The sequence below is a fragment of the Lepus europaeus genome, chromosome 4, assembly GCF_033115175.1.
Source record: "Lepus europaeus isolate LE1 chromosome 4, mLepTim1.pri, whole genome shotgun sequence".
NCBI classification, from domain to species: domain Eukaryota; kingdom Metazoa; phylum Chordata; class Mammalia; order Lagomorpha; family Leporidae; genus Lepus; species Lepus europaeus.
The window spans coordinates 66,842,145-66,864,888 of NC_084830.1; the positions used below are offsets into that span (position 1 = coordinate 66,842,145).

The 22,744-nt window shown below is 37.0% G+C and overlaps 1 protein-coding gene across 1 annotated transcript; it reads right to left on the minus strand.

Annotated features, from left to right (window-relative positions):
• Nucleotides 1–15,811: 15,811 nt before the first annotated feature.
• On the minus strand, nucleotides 15,812–16,833 carry LOC133758374 (high mobility group protein B3-like). Its single transcript, XM_062189538.1, has one exon. The coding sequence runs from the start codon at nucleotides 16,753–16,755 to the stop codon at nucleotides 16,150–16,152; it is 606 nt and encodes a 201-aa protein (XP_062045522.1). The 5' UTR covers nucleotides 16,756–16,833; the 3' UTR covers nucleotides 15,812–16,149.
• Between the last annotated feature and the right edge of the window lie 5,911 nt (nucleotides 16,834–22,744).

The window sequence follows — 22,744 nt, forward strand, 5'->3', positions numbered from 1 at the left end:
AAAAAAGTCCGGCTTTGCAAATCAAATTATATGCTTATCTCTCCAATGAAGTATGCAGACAGAACAAACAGTAATTAAAATATTGGCAAATAAAAGGCCACATTAAAGTATTGGTAAATAAGCATTTACTGTTCTATAAAGATATTCTTTAGGATATCTAAATAGTTATTTAGGGAAAAGTTTTATTTAAGAGTTTTTTTTTTCCTTCACTTTTCCTAACTACCAGTTTACAAGATATACAGGATAGAGACAAACGTGTTAAATAACACCCTGAGGAGGCGATAAGCAAATTCCCTACTGTGAGGAAATTCAGGCAAATTTCTTGTCTCTCAGACATATGAGTTACAAGGGAAAAAAAGGAAAGACAAGGGGGTCTTATGCAGTGAGCGAGACTGAAGAGAAATATTAACCCCACTGTAATTCATAAAGTGAATCTGGGCATGGCTTTATAGAAACCCTTTAAAATAATATAAATAACTGAGTAACTTTGCAAACTGAGTATTTATTGCTATCAAGGAATTGAAACATTTTAGGTGTGATAATGAATTGAAGTATGTTTTTCCAAAACATTATGATATGCATGATAATTATATAAAATTTTTTGTCAAAAAGTAAAGTTTAGAAAGAAAAATTCCTATTTTATGTATTTTTAAATTTTAGTTTATTGTTACTTGAGACACAACGAGAGAGAGAGGCTGATAGAGATAAAGACAGAGACAGAGCGAGCAATTACATTTGCCTGTTCACTCCTCATATTCTATCAGCTCCTGAAGCCAGGAGGCCGGGAACTCAATCCAGATTTCGCATGTGGGTGACAGACACCCAGTTATATGGGCCCTCATTGCTGCCTCCAAGAATCTGCCTCAGCAGGAAGCTGGATTCAGGAGCTGTAGCCAGAAATCAGACATCGGCACTCCCATATGGGATGCAGGAATCTTAACAACTATGCTATATGCTTGTTCTTGCCTGAGAATCACACTGAAATATTTAAAGATAAAATTAAATGCAGTCTGGAATTGCATTCAAGATAATCAAGAGGGGGGCAGATGAGGGTTATAAATTCTTTAGAGTATTATGTTCATAACTGTGGATCTGAATGGTTAGTAAATTGGGGGTTAGTGTATTATCTCTACTTTTGCATATATTTGAAAATATCCTTAATACAATGTTTATCCAGAAGTGTTGACTAAAATTACTATATACTTATTTACCTAAGTAGGGTTATAGGAACACTTTCAGCTGCTTTGTATCTTCACTGAGACAAGTCATGCTACTCTTTTGTCAAGGAAACTCTGAGTTGAATGATGAACAGAGGAAGATATTTCTTCCATACATGAAGCATCATGTTCTCATCCACTCAGACCTGAAAGGGAGAATGAAGCCCATTCATGTAATTCCCAGACCCTGTTACTTTCATAATTTGAAATTCCTTCAGAAATAGGCTTTTCTTTGTAATCTAGTAGTAAGTGGAAATACTAGTTTGCCTGTAAATGGAAAGTCATTAAAAAATTCAATAACTGGTTAAATGTACCCATGTATGGCCTATTTTTGGAACACAAAAGTGAAAGATTGTATCTGGGCACAAATTCATTTCAGCTAAACTCAAGGCTGCAAAACAATGATAATATAAAGACTGAAAGAGTCACTGAATTTATTACTTCTTATAGAAACAGGAACATGCTCACACTTTAAAATATTAAAATACTGTGCCACCAATTCTAATCACCACCTTGTTTAAGAAATCTCTTTTATCAGAGCACACATCTTCCAAGAATGTAGTACAAAAACCACCATATGAAACATTGCTTTACTTCGAAATTTGTGCAGAAAAATCATATTCATTTTTTTTCATAATTTGTGGATCCACAAATAATTGGCCACATTCAAATTAACTTTTATCAAAAGAGAAAAGTCTGGAAATTTAACAGATAAGATCAATGCTCTATTTTAACCAATAAACTAATATTCTATAAACTGAGGAAAAGGAGAAACCATTAACAGTAATGATAAGCATGTTTTGGTTTCAAAAATTTTTATTGACTATAAAATTTTTATATGCTTTAAAAATTATATTAGCAACTGAGATCAAGTTTTAAAGAGTGAAGAGAGCATCAATAGCATTAGAACACTTCCTTTGACCAGACTTCCTTTAGATGTTTCATATGTATCCCTGCAGTTGCTCTGATCTCACTATATTGGTTGTTTAAAATATCGGATTCTGAACTCATTGAGTCAAAAGAGGAAGATGTAAAATATTGGCTGCAAAGCTGAGGTCCTTTAAAAGTATATTATTTCTTGTTTCCTTTTTAGTGTTTAGCTCATTTCCTCTTTCAGGCTGTGAGTTTAAGAATGACTGAAGACTGAGTAACAAATCCACTCCAAACCAATGAATAATCTGATAAATATATAATCAGTTTGGGAAAGTATCTTGTTCATTTTCTATTCCCTTCAGGATTCTGCAATATACATGAAAATATGGTTATTATTTTAAAAATGTTATGTATAAAATATTTGGATAGGGAAAGAAACTGTAATTGGGTTCCAAAGCCTTTTATCTCTAGATCATTAGTAACCAATATTTCAAATTCAAAAGAGTGGTATACTTACTGTCTACTCATCAGAGCCTCTAGAAAAACAAACTCATGTAACAAAGAGTTGTTGGGTGTTGGGAAAGTCTGAACTATTGTTACATTGGTACTGCAATCAAAAATGAGTACCCAGGTTATTAAGGAACTATGCTACTCATTTCAAACTACTAATTGGTCATTGAAAGCAGTGTTTGGGAAAAACAATAGTTATTCCTATGATATTTTCAGATACAGTTTGTTCTGAGGTTTGTAGTATAGTATCATTTATTCTTAATTTTATATCTATGATATAAATTTTTATTCTTTTTATTTTATGCTTAAATAGATTTATCAAAATGACTCTGCTTATGAAGTATTGACAGAAAAACTGACTTAACATTTTAAATTATATGACTAATAAGATAAGAAGAAAGCTTCTCCTTCAAAAGTAAGATTGTTCTGCTAAGAAAAGGTTTAGTACCTCGTTGGAGTTTACTTTTTTTTAATTTGACAGAGTTAGACAGTGAGAGAGAGAGAGAGAAACAGGGAGAAAGGTCTTCCTTCCATTGGTTCACCCCTCAAATGGCCAATCCTAAGCCAGGAACCAGGTGCTTCCTTCTGGTCTCCCAGGCGGGTACAGGGGCCCAAGCACTTGGGCCACCCTCTACTGCCTTCCCGGGCCACAGCAGAGAGCTGGACTGGAAGAGGAGCAACAGGGACTAGAACCTGGCGCCCATATGGTATGCCAGCGCCACAAGCAGATTAACCAAGTGAACCACGGCGCCGGCCCTTATATTGTTCTTTTCTAAAGGCAGATTGTTTAAAACATTATTTTGGTTCAGTTTAAGTATTAATCTTGATAAATCTAAATAATTAATTTGATCAAAATCTGTTAGCAAACAACTAAATATCAATTGCTAGAGTAAGGTGCTTAATTCAGAAAGTTGAATATTCCCCATTTCCAGATGAAAAATGATGTTGCTATCTTCTTAATTTGCTCAGAATTTTACAGCAAAAATAAAAATAGATAACAAGAGAACACAAGGCAATCAGTGTTTATGATTGGTATAAATTCTAATTCATTATGATGATCTAGAACCCAAAAATACAGAAAAATAAGGAAGAAAATCCACTTAATAACTACATTTGTTAATTCATTGACTCAAGTGTGTCTTCAATTTTATTGCGTTTTATATTTGACCTCGCATATAAGTAATAAAACAATGCAAATACATGTAAATATGCATACCCATGTAAATATGAATATTTCATGCATATTAGCTCAATTCTAGCTTTCCCTGAAATTCTCTTAATAGTCATACTAATTATTATATTATATTTTCTTCTAACACATACTATAACAGCTAGACTCAACCTGAATCATTTACAAAATCCACAAATGAAAACAGCATCCTCCCCAGTATGCACACTAACAATTCCAGCTCATTTGATAACCAATAATGTTCTTAATCTGTTTCTTTAGTTTGTTGAGCCCTGGACAAAATACTTAAATATTTTGTATAAATTATTCTTAAAGACAAATTTACCAAAAGTCATGATGCATTCATTTATAATGAAAGACTCAAATACTTTATGATTATATTCATTTTCTTCAAGCATGAATAAGATGAATGTGACATTTCTGAAGGATGTTCACATTGAAGATACTGATAAGTCATTAATTTTGTGTACAGTGATAAAATTATTCTTGTCTTCATAAATATAAATAATGCTTACTGTTATTATATTATGATTTTTATTGTTTCTTTCTTATTGCCTTTACTTGGAAAAAGAATGAGTGAAAGAAATGCTTTGCCTCTGAGGGTTTGGATTTTAAAAATTAATACAATTGGTGATTTAATCCTCTGTGCCACAACACTGGTCCCCAAGGGTAAAATTCTTGATTCAGATTGTCCTGGATAAAATTTGCATGCCATCTTCTATTAAATTTGTGATTGTGGACTAATTTTAGAATGTTTTCCGAAGAAAAAGTTCTTCACTTACCAAATGTAGGTAGATAATAACACTCACCCAATCAGGTTGCTGTAAGGAATAAATTGAGTATGTAATATGTTTTGTGTAGGCTTGGACATTACAAGCACTCAAATCACTGATAGCTACTACGATGAATTTAAAGAAGACTCTTTCTTCTTTTAGAATGCATCTTCATTAAATAGAGAATTGAGCATGAATTTCACTGCTGTGCTGGCTTCAAATCAACTTGAGTGTGTCAGATTTGTGTAATATCTCTATCAGGTAAGAAAAAGGGCCTTTTGTTGGGAGCTCTCAATTTAATGTGCTATCATGATAGCAGTTATTTTTTTTTTTTAGTTTTCTTTTATAAAATTTTATTTAAGTTATACAAGTTTCATGTATGTCATATATACAGATTTAGGAACATAATGATATTTCCTCTCCAAGCTCCAACCTTTCTTCCTCCTCCCTCTCACATTCCCATTCTTAATTTTTACTAAGATCTATTTTCAGTTTACTTAATAATTGTTTAGTTAACTCCACACTAAGTAAAAGAGTGCGACAAATAGTATGCAGAGGAAAAAACAAAACAAAACAAAACACTGTTCCTCAACAAAAAAAGACAAAGGTTGTAAAGAATCATCAAATCTCAAAATGTTTAATATTAGTGTTTCATGCATACGCTGTCATTCTCCAACACACAGAGATCAAAACTTATAGTTGTGTGTGTACATTTACACAAATGTTGCCTCTACAAACATAGCTTCATATAGGAGTGGGCATTTGGAATAGTGGTTAAGAGAATGCTTGGAATACCCACTTCCCATATCAGAGTGCCTGAGTTCATGTCCCAGCTCTGCTTCTAATCCAATGTCCTGCTAAGGAATACATCGCGAAGCAGCTGGTATTGGCTAAAGAGTTTGGATGCCAGCACCAGTGGAAGAGACCCAGATTGAGTTCCTGGCTCTTGTGTTTGGCTCTGCCCCCTGGATGTTAGGGGCACTTCAGAAGTGAACCAGCAGTTGGAAGATCTCTCTCTCTCTCTGTCCCTCTCTTTCTATTACTCTGCCTTTCAAATAAATAATTAAATTTCAAAAAACAGTGCTTATTAAACCTACATGCAGTAATTTGCTCATTTTAACAATTATTATCTCAAGAGTCCATCAATGCTAAAATATCATTGCATTTTTTATTCTCCTGCATATTTTTTTTATTCTTTTTTAATTTTTTTTTATTTTTTATTTTTTGACAGGCAGAGTGGATAGTGAGAGAGAGACAGAGAGAAAGGTCTTCCTTTTTGCCATTGGTTCACTCTCCAATGGCCGCTGCGGCCGGCGCATCATGCCGATCCGAAGCCAGGAGCCAGGCGCTTTTCCCGGTCTCCCATGCGGGTGCAGGGCCCAAGGACTTGGGCCATCCTCCACTGCCTTCCTGGGTCATGGCAGAGAGCTGGCCTGGAAGAGGGGCAACTGGGATAGAATCCGGCGCCCCAACCAGGACTAGAACCTGGTGTGCCGGCGCCGCAAGGCAGAAGATTAGCCTGTTAAGCCACAGCGCCGGCCTGTTTTTTTTTTTTTTTAAACTTTTATTTAGTAAATATAATTTTCCAAAGTACAGTTTATGGATTACAATGGCTTTTTCCCCCCCATAACTTCCCTCCCATCTGTACCCCTCCCATCTCCCGCTCCCTCTCCCATTCCATTCACATCAAGATTCATTTTCAATTATCTTTATATACAGAAGATCGATTTAGTATATATTAAGTAAAGATTTCATCAGTTTGCACCCACACAGAACATAAAGTGTAAAATACTGTTTGAGTACTAGTTATAGCATTACTTCACATTGGACAACACATTAAGGACAGATTCCACATGAGGAGTAAGTACACAGTGACTCCTGTTGTTGACTTCAAACTTAGAAAGTTTTCATTCTTTCAGAATATACTTTAAACTAATAAAATGATGATCATATCAGAAAAATATTGAGAATGTGTTCTTTCATCTATTGCCATCTACAGCTTCTAACTTTGAGGATGAATTCAGATAGGAAGTGGCACCACTAGAACTTGATGTTAGTGTGGACAGTAATGCATTTACAGGGATTCTTTTTTTCACTTGGGAACATTGTTCTTTGTTGATTCTCCAACTAAGATATCTCTTTTATGTGTATATATATATATATATATATATATATATATATACACCTTTACACATAAAGATAACTGGGTATTTTACAAATTTGTTATTTAATCCCCTCAAGTCAACTTCAATATCAATTTTTATATTTGTAGCATTTAAAATTCTCTTTCATTTTTTGTTCTAAAATCTGATCAAAAAGTCAATTTGGAACAACTCCATACCTACTCTACATGTTATTCTTTCATGTGTTTGGTGTTAATCACCACTATTCTATTCAATCTCTTCTTCTCAATGTCAAACTTATCCAGATTTTTAAAAATTATTTTTATTGGCCAATGCTGTGGCATAGTAGGCTAAGCCTCCATCTGCAGCACAGCACCCCACATGGGCATTGGTTTGTGTCCTGGCTGCTCCTCTTATTATCCAGCACTCTGCTTATGGTGTGCGAAAGCAATGGAAGATGGCCCAAGTGCTTGGGCCTCTGCACCCACCTGGGAGACCTGGAAGAAGCACCTGGCCCCTGGCTTCGGATAGTCCCAGCTCCAGCAGTTGAGGCCATTTGGAGAGTGAACCAGCAAATGGAAGACCTTTCTCTCTATCTCTCCTCTCTCTGTAACTCTACCTCTCAACTAAATAAATACAATCATTAAAATTATTTCAATTGTTAATCTACTGTTAAATCACTTTACAACTGTAATCATGAGAGATATGAAATATAGTGCATTGGAATGGAAGGAAGCATAGCTATCCAAGCTACTTTGATTCTATCACATACTGAATGTGTAATTTTATGCAAGCTAAACTTCTCCCTGCCTCAGTTTCCCAAACTTTACAACGTGGATACCCCTCTTTTTTTTTAACGATTTTATTTATTTATTTGAGAGTTAGAGTTACAGACAGAGAGAGTTAGAGACAGAGAGAAAGGTCTTCTGTGCACTGGTTCACTCCCTAAATGGCCACAATGGCTGGAGCTGTACCTATCTGAAGCCAGGAGCCAGGAGCTTCTTCTGGTCTCCCACGCGGGTTCAGGGGCCCAAGGACTTCAGCCATCTTCCACTGCTGTTCCAGGCCAAATCAGGATTGAAAGAGGAGCCGCTGGGACTAGAACCAGAGCCCATATGTGATGCCAGTGCCACAAGCAGAGGATTAACCTCCTGTGCTACAGCGCCAGCTCCCGGATACCACTCTTAAAAGGGTTTTGTGAAGTTTACATGAGACGTAAGTGAAATCAAACCTTTTGGTTAGATTAATGTGAGCTACCAAACTCAGTATTTGATTCAGTAACAATTATCAGTTTATAAAAAATCTTACAAGAGCAAAGAATTTGGAAAAAATAAAGGTTGGGATAGAGCATTTGCTATAAAACACCCCAGAACTTCAAACTGGGTTTCTGGTCATTTTTCACACAACAAGCCAATCACTGACACTGGGGTAGTAGAAAAAGTAGCAAAGTGCAGAACAAGGAGTCAGGTATCCTATGCTCAATTCCCAGACTACCCAAGAGATTAAAGGGTAGTGAATCTTATAGTTCACCGTCGGGAAGGAGTAGTGTGTTTGATCAGCTTATGGGTGGGCTTCTGGTTGGTCCACAGTACTCCTTACCTTCTTTGTTTGGTCAGTGATACAGGCCAGTGATATTACCGTTGAAGTGTTGAGGTTAGTCTCCGGGCTGTATAGGCCTAATGCTAAGTTGGGTGTTACATACTTTGGAGGATGTGAGTTCCTTCAAACTTCTCAGAATAGACACTAGCATTGAGATATTAACTATGTTAATTATGGAGGTCTTTATATTTCACAGTCTCTTAACCTGTGTCACTTTCTTAAGGAATTAATCTTTACAGAACAACTGAAGCTAAGGAAGAGATATTGGGACTTGATAAACATCAAAAACACTAAGTGTAAGGGTCTGAGCTTCAAAATGCGTGTATGGGAAAACACATGATTGACTAGGAAAAGGTGGAGGAGAATATGTTATTTTATACGACACTTTTCACTCCAAATAGTGATCTTAGTTTTATGGGAAAAAAAGAAAAAAAAATTTGTGTATTTTTTCAATAAATATAATCCTCTAGAAATTTGTAATTGACTTCAGGATGATGCACGCAGGTTGTTTGCTCACCTAATACAGCTTAGATGTCCATTTACCATGGGATTATTTCCTGGTTTTTGCTACAAGTCCTTGTTCTCACACGAGATAAGAATTCATCAAGAGGCATCATACAAATTCAAAGCGGAGGCATAAGTATGGTGCTTAAAAAGAGAAAGAATATATTCATGCATGAACGTGAGCAATCACTAAGAGAAATATTCACCATAAGAGGGAAAGAGAAATGCCTGTGAACAGAGAATATGAGAGAGGGGAAAGAAGGACCAACAGGGAAGGCAAAAAGCCAAAAAGGTTGCTCTCATGTGCAGCAGTTCCTTTAAGGCGTAGGGGGAAAGTCCCCTAACTGAACATAGAAACAAGGTGTAGTTTAGGCAGGGTTTAGTGTGCACAAGGTTTTCTGAAAGTTTCGTACCAACTCTACATGGAGGTTGACTGCACATGTTAATCATGGTGTCTTTTTTACAGTCCCAGATGAGGTGAAAGTGCATCATGAAAAGTAGGCGTACTGAATCGACATGCAAGGGTGGAATTATAGGTCAGACAGGTGAGACGGAAGTTGTGGGCAAATCTCTCAGTTCATTTACTCAGACTTCTTGCCCAATTCCTCCACATCATATTCTAGAGTGTTTAGGTATCTTCCCCACTCGTGTCATAAAATGTATTATTCAGTGTGGTAACTTGCTTTTCATTAGGTCAAATCTCCAACTAGATAATGAATTCTCTGTAGATAATTTAAACCATACAAAACTATATGTACTATATTAAGAGGTATTCACAACATCTACTTGTAGGTGAATAAATGTAGTGGCCAAAGATTAATATTCAAGTCATTATCATCAGAAGTTGGTAGGAATAATTCAATATTTTCATACAAATCATACTTATAATTTTATGTTTTTTTTTTTATATAAGTGGCATTCTGACCATGGAATCATGAATGATGGATGATGTTGATGAAAAATAGGTAGAGTTGTCAAGAAAGATGAAAGTGTTTTCTGTGACATTCTTTAGTAAGCACAAATTAAAAATAAAGAATTTTTTTAGAAAGTGAAGAAGGAAAATTAAAGACTATGACAACATATTAGCAGCTACGTTTCAGAACACCAATAAGAAAATGATTCTCAAATGCATTAATACTTTTAAGACATCTAAAGTAAGTGAAGATTTATGTTATGCTATGTTTATATATATATATATTTATGTTATATATTTATGTTATATATAAATATATATTTATGTCATTATGTTTAGAAGATAATGAAAGTTGCCTTGGCCAAATGCTAGTGTAACAAATAGGAAAAGAAAGAAAAATTAACTTTTTGACTTCAATTTCATTCCTATCTTTTCTGTCAAGGAGAATAATTTTCACTTTGGAAGCATGAAACTAAAATAGTGAAGAAAAATTAAAATTCAAAAGTTGAAGAGATGTGAACAAAGTGTAAAAAATTCTTCATGACTTGCTTTTCTGGCTCAGAAAGTATCTAATGTAGGGCACTGAGTAATTTTGAAGATAAGATCGATTTTAGTAATCTTTGAGGAGTTATTGATAATAGGGGAGCTGCCAAGACACTAAAGAAAGGCAAATGTCCCAAGTTTCCGAAAAGGTTAGGCACAATCTTAAAACTGTAGACGAGGGATCCTGACATTTATGCTCAGTAAAATATTTGAAAGGAGTACTAAATGGATGGATGGTTTTTGAGTACTGGGAAAGGTCATAATTAGCAATAGTCAGCATGTGTTCACCAAGAATAAGGTATGGTAGACTGTCTTCATTTCCTATTTTTGACATAATGACTAAGTTGGTATTCTAGAGAACTTACACAGAAATAGCATATTTGGATTAACAAGGCACTTTCAATATTTTCTGTACAAGATGAAAATGTATGAACCCTGTAATAATAGTGACAGACAGGCTTAAGATGAGCTTAATAACCTTACCCAATGAATATTAATTATTTAAGTAACAACATCTGGGAGAAAAATCAGTTTATCTTCTTATATTAATTATTTTTTCAATAAAATGAATGGACGTTAGATGGTTGCAGTGTTTCAAATTTCATGTCACTAGAATAAGCACAAAAGATTTTTATGTATTCAAGCATGGAAGTGAAGTAGCAGTAGACCAAGAACGTGTGACATTTATATGATTGAAAGACAGAGACTCACGAGGTAAGAAGTTGCCACAGAGGGAAAAGGGGTCTCTTTATAGTCTAAGGAAGAATTTCAAGTCTGCAAACCTTCAGATGTCAGATGTGTAAAAGATGCAAAGTGGTCACTATAGTTTGAGTCCAGAAATGAAACAGAGAATTAGAATCAAGAGAAAATACTTCAGATTGAAACTCACTTAACATTGTTGCAAATAGAAATCAAGGTAGCACTGTAATCAAATAAAGAGAATAAATTAGAATCTCAGCACACATCTCTGTGACTGTGCATGGATCCAATGTAAAATTGCAAAAGCTCAACAGCTAGGATTCAAAACATGCTTAGTAAAACACTTTACCAAATCTGAATTTGAAATGTCATGGATTGTTAGGATTTGCAGAGCTAGAAATAGACATATAGATCTTAGATGGAAAATACATAATGATGTTAATGATACAAATGGATGATATAGACAGAAAGATAGATAGATAGATAGAGTATATATAGAGAGATAGAGACAGAAAGAGAGACAGAAACAGAGAGAGCCTTTACTTATAATAGGGTGCTGGACCAATAAATATATCACAAGTTGAAAATATTGTCAGAATACATTTTTTTTTATTTTTTTGACAAGCAGAGTGGACAGTGAGAGAGAGAGACAGAAAGGTCTTCCTTTGCCATTAGTTCACCCTCCAGTGGCTGCCGTGGCTGGCATACTGCAGCCAGCACATCGCGCTGATCCGAAGCCAGGAGCCAGGTGCTTCTCCTGGTCTCCCATGCGGGTGCAGGGCCCAAGCACTTGGGCCATCCTCCACTGCACTCCAGGGCCATAGCAGAGAGCTGGACTGGAAGAGGAGCAACCGGGACAGAATCCGGCGCCCTGACCCGGACTAGAACCCGCTGTGCCCGCGCCACAGGTGGAGGATTAGCCTATTGAGCCATGGCATCGGCCAGAATACATTTTTTTTAAGATTTATTTTATTTATTTGAGCCAATAAGATCTGTGGCTCTGACCTGGGCATCCTTCGACTCCAGGGCAGGTCCATTTCCAGTGATCCAACTCTTGGCAGAGCTGCCAGGGCTCTTCACAAGCTGACTTCTGCTGAAGCCCAGGCTTACCACATTGAAAGCCACTGCAGTGCACTGGCCTGTTGGGTCTCCTTGAGGGCAGATCACTGTACAGATCAGCCATTAATAGGCCTGCCACCCATTGCTTCTGATGCCGAGCTTTCTTTTCCTCCTGGTTTGTGTTAAAGCAGACCAGAGATGCAAGTCAAGGGAGTGCCCGTTTCCCATCTCTAATCTTCGGTGGCCTGAACTACAAGTCTATATTCACAGGCATGTTCTGTAGTAGTTTTTCTAAGGTAGACAATACCCATGAGGAAAATTATATTCTCACTTTAAAACTTTCTTTCCCTTTGGTCTGAAAGGGAGGTTTTTTCTACTTACTGCTTACTTCGCTGATGGCGAAGTGAATCTAGCTATGAGATTATTATTTAAGTTCTTATTTTGGCTATGCTATTACAGCAAAATGTTAGCCATCTCTTTTATAAGGTCTAAAGATTAAATTGTGCATCCTACAGATTCCTTCATAATAGAATTAGTTTCCTACCTTGAGGAGAATAGAGAAATGAAAGAACAAGTTGGGCTTAGAATAGAGAAATGAGGGAGCAAGTCCTAGATCACTTGCTGACAATAGCAATATCACATGAATACTTAGCAAACCGTTTCAACCATTAGATAACAACTTAAGAAAACATTTACCAGAAGGTCCAATGCCTTCTATAAATTTTAAGAATCATGTATTTGAAAACACCTCTTAAATATCTAACATGGTGTATTTATTTGATAGTCAGAGTTACAGACACTGAGAGGGAAAGACAGAGAGAAAGGTCTTCCATCTGCTGCTTCACACCCCAGATGGCCACAATGGCCGGACTGAGCTGATCTGATGCCAGGAGCCAGGAGCTTCTTCCGGGCCTCCCACGCAGGGGGAAGGGGCCCAAGCACTAGGGCCATTTTCCACTGCTTTCCCAGGCCATAGCAGAGAGCTGGATTGGAAGAGGAGCAGCCAGGACTAGAGCCGGTGCCTATATGGGATGCCGGAGCAGAGGGCAGTGGATTAAACTACTGCGCCATGGCGCCGGCCCCAGAATACATTTAACAAACCTAACATTGAATATTATAGAATAGCAGCACACTATCCTATAGTGTATCGGTTGTTCCCCCTCATGATCACGTGGCTGACTGGGTACTGCCCAGCATCATGCGAGAGCTTTATACCTGATATTGTTAGTGTGGGAAAACATAAACACTTAAAGTGTGACTTCCATTGAACATATATTATCTTTGCGGTCATAATGTCAGCTTATTGTGAGTCATGGATTGTACAGTCATACACTGCAAAACCATGTTTTGGTGAGTGAAGAGCCATATAGGCAATGTTGGTCCCATAACATTATAATAGAGCTGAGCTAGACTCATGGCCTGATGATGACATAACCACCCTAACGTCTAACAGAACACATTACTCGAGCCAACATTGTGCCATGATGAGTTAAGCCACCGCCTACAATGACAACATCCTGGATGGACATGGGTTAGAGTCCTGGCTGCTCCACTTCCTATCCAACTCCTTGCTAATACATTCTGAAAAGCAGTAGAAGATAGCTCATGCCTATGGGTCCCTTCACCTGGATGAAGCTCCTGGCTCCTGTATTTGGCCTAGTCCAGCCCTGGCCTTTGCATCCATTTGGGGAGTAAACCTGCAGGCTTAAGACATCTCTTTATTTTTCTTTCTCTCTCTGAAACTCTGACTTTCAAATAAATAAATCTTAAAAAAAAAAAAGACATTACTCACATGTTTGTTCTGATGCCAGTGTAAACAAACCTACTATGCTACCCATGTTATGAGAGTAGAGTTCATAAATTATGTACAGTACATAATACTTGATAATGGTAAGAATCAGCTATGTTAGTAGTTTGTGTATCTATTGTACTATACTTTTTATTGTCATTTTAGAGTGTGCTCCTACTTATTAAATTTAATATGGAAAAGTATACTATTTGGGGGCTGGCGCTCTGTCGCAGTAGGTTAATGCTCCGCCTGCGGTGCCGGCATCCCATGTGGGCACCAGTTCTAGTCCCGGCTGCTCCTCTTCCAATCCAGCTCTCTGCTGTGGCCTGCAGGAGATGGCCCAAGTGGTTGGGACCCTGCACCAGCATGGGAGACCTGGAAGAAGCTCCTGGCTCCTGCTTCGGATCAGTGCAGCGCCGGCCATTGTAGCCATTTGGGGAGTGAACCAACAAAAGGAAGACCTTTTTCTCTATCTCTTCCTCTCACTGTCTGTAACTCTACCTCTCAAATAAATAAATAAAATCTTTAAAAAAAGAAAAAGTATGCTATTTTATGCTAGCTTTCGGTTTAATCGAAAGGGTACTTAGAGTGATTGACCTATACCATATACTTTTATACAAGTACACTTGTGTTTGCATATTGACAAAATCATATGACACTTTTATCAGAATATATCTGCATTTTAAGTGAACCATGATACCATATACATTCTATCTTTCTATCTAATTAACCATCTATAACAAAATTTTTCATCTTAATCATTTCAAGCATACAGTTGTGAAGTATATTCACATTATTATGAAATGACGTCTAAAACTTTTCATTGTGCAAATCTGAAACTATAGCCTTTAAACAACAAGTTCCCTTTTCCCTCTGTCCCAAGTTCTTGATAACTGCCATTCTGTTTTCTGTTTCTATGAATTGGACTATTTAGTTATTTCATATAAGTGGCATCATACCTTGTTAGAACTAATCTATTTCACTTATGATGTCCTCAAGTTTTGTCAGTTTTGGAGCATGTGACAAGGTTTCCTTCTTTCTTAAACTGAATTATATTCTACTGCACTCATAAACCACATTTTGTTTATTGTACGTTCATCCATTGATGGAAATTTCTCTTCTTTTTTGAGATATTTCTTTCATTCTTTTGGTCATAATTCAGCAGTGCAACTTCTGGATTTTATGATAGTTCTGTTTTCAATTTTTTCAAAAAAAATAGCCTTCTTGTTTCAATGCTAATGTTCCAAATGGAATTTCTACCCATCATTGAATTAGCATATTATATTAAAGTTCTCTAATATTATTATGTTGTTGTCTATTTCTTCTTAAAATTCTTTTAAAGTTTGTTTCATATATATTAGGAGTTATGAGGTCTGATGCATGACTATATATGTGCTATTATTTTCTTAGTGAATTGATTGCCTTATCATTACATAATATTCTTCTTGTTCCCTGTGACATTTTTGTTTTTTTACTTAGATTTTTTAAAATGTAATACTGTTTGTTTATTTAACTTCAAAAACATTTGAGCATTCTAAACATACAAAAAAAAAAAAAAGAACATTTCAAAGTCTTTTAAGTACAGAAGGTTCTTGAACTTCCATCGATGGCGGTGGCTCTTCACTTTGCTGACACTGAAGAGTTCCACAGTTTGTTTAAAAAAAACAAACAGTTGAAAAACTACTGCACTTAACTAAACAAAACAAAACAACAAAACCCAACCCTTCTCATGCCAGCTGACCCCCCCTTTTTTTTCCACAGCTACGAATGGCAGCAGAATGCTATGTCACTATATACAAAAACAAGACAACCTGAAGCGAAATGGATGCCCACTGCAGTGTCAACGGGTCCAGCCTCGCAGTGCATGCCCTGAGCTTCGGCCCCGCACAGGCACCTGCCCCACAGCCTCAGTGCCATGCAAGGAGCATCGGGAGTTTGGCTCAGTTGTTTTGCTCTTTTTACAAACTTTAGATATGTACTCAGGAGCTCTAGCCCACAACCAGAGAGTTAACACCACCTTACAAAGTAAATGAAAATGCCGGAAACATCTTGAAATGCCTTGTCGCACCAACAGCAAAGTGCACAGAGTGAGGAGAACACGCGAGTGCCTTTTCCTTTTAAAAATGTTTGGAAATATGTACAACTTTGATACAGTTTCAGAGTGCTCCAGACACCCATGGCCACGTCATGTAAACCACTGACAATTTCTAGAGCACTTTGAGAAACTACAATATGATCAGATCAAATTCTCGTTAATTAAACCTAATGAGGGCAATAGACACGTCTCCAATGAGAGGCGTGCCAGTCCCGGCGTTCCCCTACTCTAAGGTATTCACAAGGAGACAGAACAACAGTTTTTTATTCATCTTCCTCCTCCTCCTCCTCTTCCTCCTCTTCCTCCTCGTCCTCTTCGTCTTCTTCCTCTTCCACCTTTTTCCGGGCAACTTTCGCAGGACCCTTTGCACCATCGAACTTTCCTTTAGATTTATAGTCGGCAACATCCTTTTCGTACTTCTTGAGCTTTGCCACCTTGGTGATGTATGGCTGCTTTTCACTGTCGCTTAGGTTATTCCACATTTCCCCCAGCTTTTTGGCCACATCGCCAATAGAGATTCCAGGGTTTGTGGATTTGATCTTGGGGCGGAATTCTGAACAGAAGAGGAAGAATCCAGACAGTGGTGTTTTAGGGGCATTGGGGTCCTTTTTCTTCTTGCCGCCCTTAGCTGGTCCATAATCCTTCATTTCCCGTTCATAACGTACTTTATCCGCCTTCGCCATTTCATCAAATTTAGACTTTTCTTTCCCAGACATTGTCTTCCACCTCTCGGAGCACTTCTTGGAAAATTCTGCGAAGTTGACAGGGACCTCTGGGTTTTTCTTCTTATGTTCCTCTCTGCAAGTCTGCCCAAAGAAGGCGTAAGCAGACATCTTGCCCTTGGGCTTCTTGGGGTCACCTTTAGCCATCCTGACTGTATTGTTCGCTAGTCTGGGCTGCGCAGGGCACGACGTGCGGCTCAGCGCTCCCCAGCCTCGCGCTAGCTGCCTCCATGAGAGCCGCCTTTTTACTCAGATTTTTTTTTTTCTGAAATTACTATTGCGACCCCTGTTCTCTTCGGTTGTGATTTGCCTTCACTATCTACTTTTATCTTTTTCCTTTAAACCTACATATGTCATTAGATCTACAATGAGTAACTTGTATCCAACATATAATTGAATCTTATTTTATATAGCATTCAGTGATTCTTTGTCTTTTGTTTGGAAAGTTTAATTCATTTCATAGTAGAGTAATTACTGATAGGGAGGCAATTACTATTACTTTTTGATACTTGTGTTCTATATTGTCACTTTTTACCCTTCTTTCCTCTCTCACATCCTTCCTTTGTGTGTTTTTATTTTTTCAGATTTATTTATTTATTTGAAATGTAAACTTACAGAGAGAGAGAGAGGACAAGACAGAGATCTTCCATACAGCTGTTTCACTTCCCAAATGGCCTCAACTGCCAGGGCTGTGCTAAGCTGAAGCCAGGAGCTAGGAGCTTCTTCCTGGCCTCCCATGTGGATGCAGGGTCCGCAGGATGTGGGCCATCTTCTGCTATTTGGGCCATCTTCCACTGCTTTCCCAGGTACATTAGCAGGGAGCTAGATTGGAAGTAAAGAAACCGGAATTCAAATTGCCATCCATGTGGAATGACTACACAGCAGCCTGAAGCTTAACCCGCTGTGCTGCAAGGCTACCCCTTCCATTGTTTGTATTGTTCTTTTTTGTAGTGGCATTCCTTGACTCCATTCTTATTATCCTTGTTTGAATTGAATATTCTATACCTATTTTATTTGTGGTTGCTTAAACCTATTTAAATTAATCTTTTAAACTGATAACAACTTCACATTTAAACTATATAAAAACTCAGCTTCACTTTTCCCTTTTTATGCAATTCATCACAAATTACTCTTTATTGTGTGCCACCCAGTATAAATTTGTACATATTTATCTTTTAAATCCTATATACCAAAGGTAGAATAATACAGTTTACTGTATTTTTCAATATATTTACCTTTACAAGAGAAACTTGTACTGTTGTAAAGTGTTGTGTTTCTATCTACCATACTTCCATTTTAATTTAACAGATTTCTGAGGGCAGGTAAGATAACACCGAGGATGCCTGCATCCCATGTGAGAGAGTTTGAGTTTGATTCCTGGGTCTGCTTTCTATCCCAGCTTCCAGCAGATGTTCACCTTGGGAATCAGCAGGTGATGATGGCTCAAGTGGTTGGATCCCTGCCACCTATGTGTGAGATTCAGTCTGAGTTCTGGGTACCTGGCTTCTGCCTGGCCCAGCCATAGGTGCTGTGAGCATTTGGCAGTTAAATCAGAAGGGAGATCTCTTCCTTTCTCTCTATGTCTCTTTCTGTGATTTTCAAGCAAATTTTTCAACAAATAAATAATGAAAAATATATAAAAGATTTTCCTATAGCATTCCTACTGAGCAGGTAATGCTAATGAATGTACCTAGCTTTTGTTCACCTGGGAAAGTCTCACTCCATATTTTTGAAGGAGAATTTTGCCACCAACAATGCTTTTAATAGAAACTTCCTTTTGTCTTTCAACATTTTAAATATATAACCCTATCCCTCCTACCTGCATATTTCTTGTTGCAAAATTTACTGATAATCTCATGGAAACTTCCTTGTATTTGATGAATTCCTTTTCTCTTAAGATAGTCTGTATGTATTTCTCTTTATTCATCCTTGTTGAAGTTCTTTAAGCTTTTTGAATCTGCAAGTCCACTTCTTTATTCAAGTTTTAGAAGTTTTCACTATCTTTTCTTTAGCTTTCCTCTTCTTTTCCTTCTGGAATTCCTATAGTGCATACACTGCTGAGCTTTATAGCATCCCACAAGTCTTTAGATTCTCTTACCTTTTCTTTTCTTTCCTTTTCTGTCTCTTTAGACATGGCTGTTGCAAGTAACCTTTCTTCAATTACAGTAATTCTTATTTTTCAGCTTTATTTAATTTATTTGAAAGGCAGATTTACAGAGTGAGAGACAGAGATCATCCATCTGCTGGTTCAATATCCAGGTGTCCTCAACAGCATGGGCTGAGTCAGGCCAAAGCCAGGAGTTGGGAGCTTCAACCACATCTTTGTGTGTGTCAGAGGCCCAAGGACTTGGACCATTTTCTGCTGCCTTTTCCAGGCCATTAACAGGGAGGTAGATTGGAAGTGGAAGAGTTGGGACTAGAATCAGAGTCCATATAGGATGCCAGCATCACAGGCAGCAGCTTTATCCATTATGCTATAATGCTGGCCCCAAGTAATTCTTCCTTTTGCCCAATCAAATCTACTGCTGAAATCCTCTATAAGCATTTCAGCTATTTTTTTTTTCATTTTAGATTTTCTGTTGTTTTTGAATTGCTTCTCTTTGTTGATATTCTTGTTTTGCTAGTCCATCATTTCGCTATATTTATTTATTTGAAAGTCAGAGTTACACACAGAGAGAAGGAGAGGCAGAGAGAGAGAGAGAGAGAGAGAGAGAGAGAGAGAGAATCTTCCATCCACTGGTTCACTCCCCAATTGGCTACAATGGCCAGAGTTGTGCCAATCCAAAACCAGGAACCAGGAGCTTCCTTCCGGTCGTCCCTTGTGGATGCAGGAGCCCAAGGACTTGGGCCATCTTCTACTGCTTTTCCAGGCCACAGCAGAGAGCTGGATCAGAAGTGGAGCGGCCAGACTCAAACCGGCACCCATATGGAATGCCGGCACTGCAGGCAGTGCCAGCCCCCTATTTTGTTATCTTTTGTGTTCTCTTTCAGCTCAATGAGCTTCCTTATAACAGTTATTTTAAATTTCTTTTTGGGTATTTCATTGATCAATTTTTTTCTTTTCAACTTTTATTTTTAATAAATATAAATTTCCAAAGTACAATTTTTGAATTATAGCAGCTTTTCCCCCCATAACCTCCCTCTCACCTGCTACCATCCTATCTCCCACTCCCTCTCCCAACCCATTCTTCATCATGATGCATTTTCAATTACATATACAATTTTTAGGGTCAGTTCCTGGAATTTTATTTTGTACTTTGATTGGGTTGCATTTCTCTGTATTTAAACCTTGTAATTTTTGCTTATTTTCTAGGATTCTGACATTGGGAAAGCAAACAACCTTTTCCATTATTTGCATAATGGTTTCCTACAGAAGAAGACTTTCACCAATCCATCAGGCTGGATTTTCTATAACCTCTAAATACCTTTTCTGACATCTGCAGGTGGAGCTATAATTCTAATGTTTTCAATGCTTGCTTTTTCAGTGGCTTCCAAACTCTGGTTTTGGGCAAATCAACAGTCTGAGGCAGGTGAGACTGAAATGAGTTCTTTCAGCAGCCCTGGGATAATCCAGAATATTGGACTGGGTGCACTCTTCAGTTTGCATTCCTAAGGAGGAGCTCAGGTTATGGAGAATCTCCTCATGGTTTCCTTTTCTATCTGTGTAGGGAGAAGTTCATGGATAGGGATGCCTAATGCCACGAATTTTTCTCTCTTTTGATGGAATCCCTTCTTGGTTTTACAATGACCTGGATGCTTTCCAACTGCTCCCTAGAGTTCTCGCAGAGGTATTCTGGCTGCTACATTGTTGCTAACTCAGCATCCCTCAGGGTCTGTTACTTTATATACTTTCATCTTGATGACATCAATTCAGAACTAGACTTTTGAGCACAGCTCACCAATAACAAAGAAAGTTATTGCCTAGCATTGTCTCAGTTACTCATGTGGAATGTTACCTAGTATTTTATTTTTTATTTATTTTTTATAGGCAGTAGATACTGAGATTTCAGGGAGCTAATCGGACCATGTCTCAAGAAGAAAATATAATATTGTGAAAGAACTAAAACTTCATCATGCAAAAGCAGAAAAACAGTGCTTGGAGAACCAATGCAAACCAGAAAGTGATGGTTTATGGGATCACATTTCATCATTTCATCTTTAAACCTTACTACAGAGCACATACCAGGACCTCAATTATTATTAGTCTGAAAATGATTCCAATGTTATTGCAATGTTATGGATTAGTAGTATATAATATTACCTTTAATCAGGTGGGATAATGTATCTGTAACCCATTGTCATCAACCAGAATTTGTGTGTATGTGTTACAAATCAATACAACTACCTGATTTTATGTCAAAAGGTATTAGGAAAGCAGTGTTATTCTATTGACCATCTACATCTAGCAAATTAAGAGAAAGATTTAGAATTTGAAATCAGATGGACTATTTAGAAACTAATTACATCATGCTAAGTAACCCTAAGCATATCCTTTTATCTCTTTGATTTATTTATTTTTAGAGCTAAAATTTGCTCTATATGTAGTAGGAAGAAGTTGAAAAAATAGGTTTAAATTAAAGTTCATTTGTGCTACAGAAAAAAGTGCGATGATTTTATCTGGAAGATCCTGAAACAGCTGAGTGAATATGTACTTTAAAAATGATGGGGCATGACATTTTTTATTGGATATAGAAGCTTCTAGTAACCTAATCAGATAATTGATGGAGAAAATGCCCTAATAAATATTTCTCATTGAGCTGTTCAATTTTGCTATTGAGAATTTAGATAAACCATATTGGAAACTGGTCTTACAGTTCAACAATATCTAAGTTTTAGTTATAAATTATATTGGCAATTATAGCTCCCAATAACTGAGGTCCCATTACATTTCAGACATTCAATCAATCAATTTAAATGAGCTATTCTTTTCTTGTACATTTATTTTAATTTATTTCTTTGTTTTATTCATTCCACAAATGAATAAGGACAGACAGCCACTACTCTCAGTAGTGAAGAAAATATTCAGTAGTTATTGCTCCCATTAACTAGATACTATCATCCTCATTACACAGATGAGAAAACTGAAGCTAAATAATTTAGACAAGATCCTACTTAAAGTTAGTGATACAATTTGGGTTCAAATTCAAACACATTTGACTTTCAAACCTAAGCTTTTCACATTTTATATACTATTTTTTAAAAATGTTTACTGCAACCGTTAATAGCCACAAAATTTTCTGACAAAGGGGAAATGTGCAGGGTAATTGAGGATGAGAGTTTAAAAATATTTTGGGTTGATTCACAGATGTAGGGACATTGGTGCTCTTACAATAAAAACATGAATTAAGTATGTATCTGAAAATTAAATAATATGGCCTTTCTTTCAAGGATAATTTTTAACATTTCGATACGCACATCTGGATATCAAATATGACATCATGAATATCATTAATGTACCTTTGGAAATTTTTGTCAGTTCACATACTTTTTATTTTTATTTTGGAAAATATAATATGCTTCCAATAGTAACGCAAATTAGTAAGCAGCCACATGGCTTTTCTATCTAAAGTGGATGATTTCGCATTGAGGAAGAAGTGTGAATTTCTCTACATCCTTCTCAAATCAAGCATAGCAATATGGTGATGCTTCACTTTAATGGACATACATATGTGCTAGATTCCTATTATAGTATTTGCATTTATATGCTTGGCCATAAGAAACTGAATAACCTTGGGCCAGTTATTTTGGAATGTCATTTGTAAAAAGAGAGAATTGGATTAGATGGTTTGTTTCCAAATGGTTTCCTAGAAGTGTTTATTATAATGCCCTACGTATGAACTCAATATTTTGAAACATTCTCTATCCACTATCTATGAATATATAATAAGCGTAAATGCTTATTTATTATTTATTTTTATTTATTTGAAAGGCAGAGCAATAGAGAGAGAGAAAGAGGAAAGAGATAATCTGCTGGTTTACTCTCCAAATGCCACAATAGCTGGAACTGAGTCAGTAGCTCCATCTGGGTCCTCCCATGAGGGTGACAGACAACTGAGTGCTTGAACCATCATCTGCTGTCTTCCAGGATGCATTAGGAGGAAGGTGAATAGGAAGTGAATGCAGGATTGATTTCCAG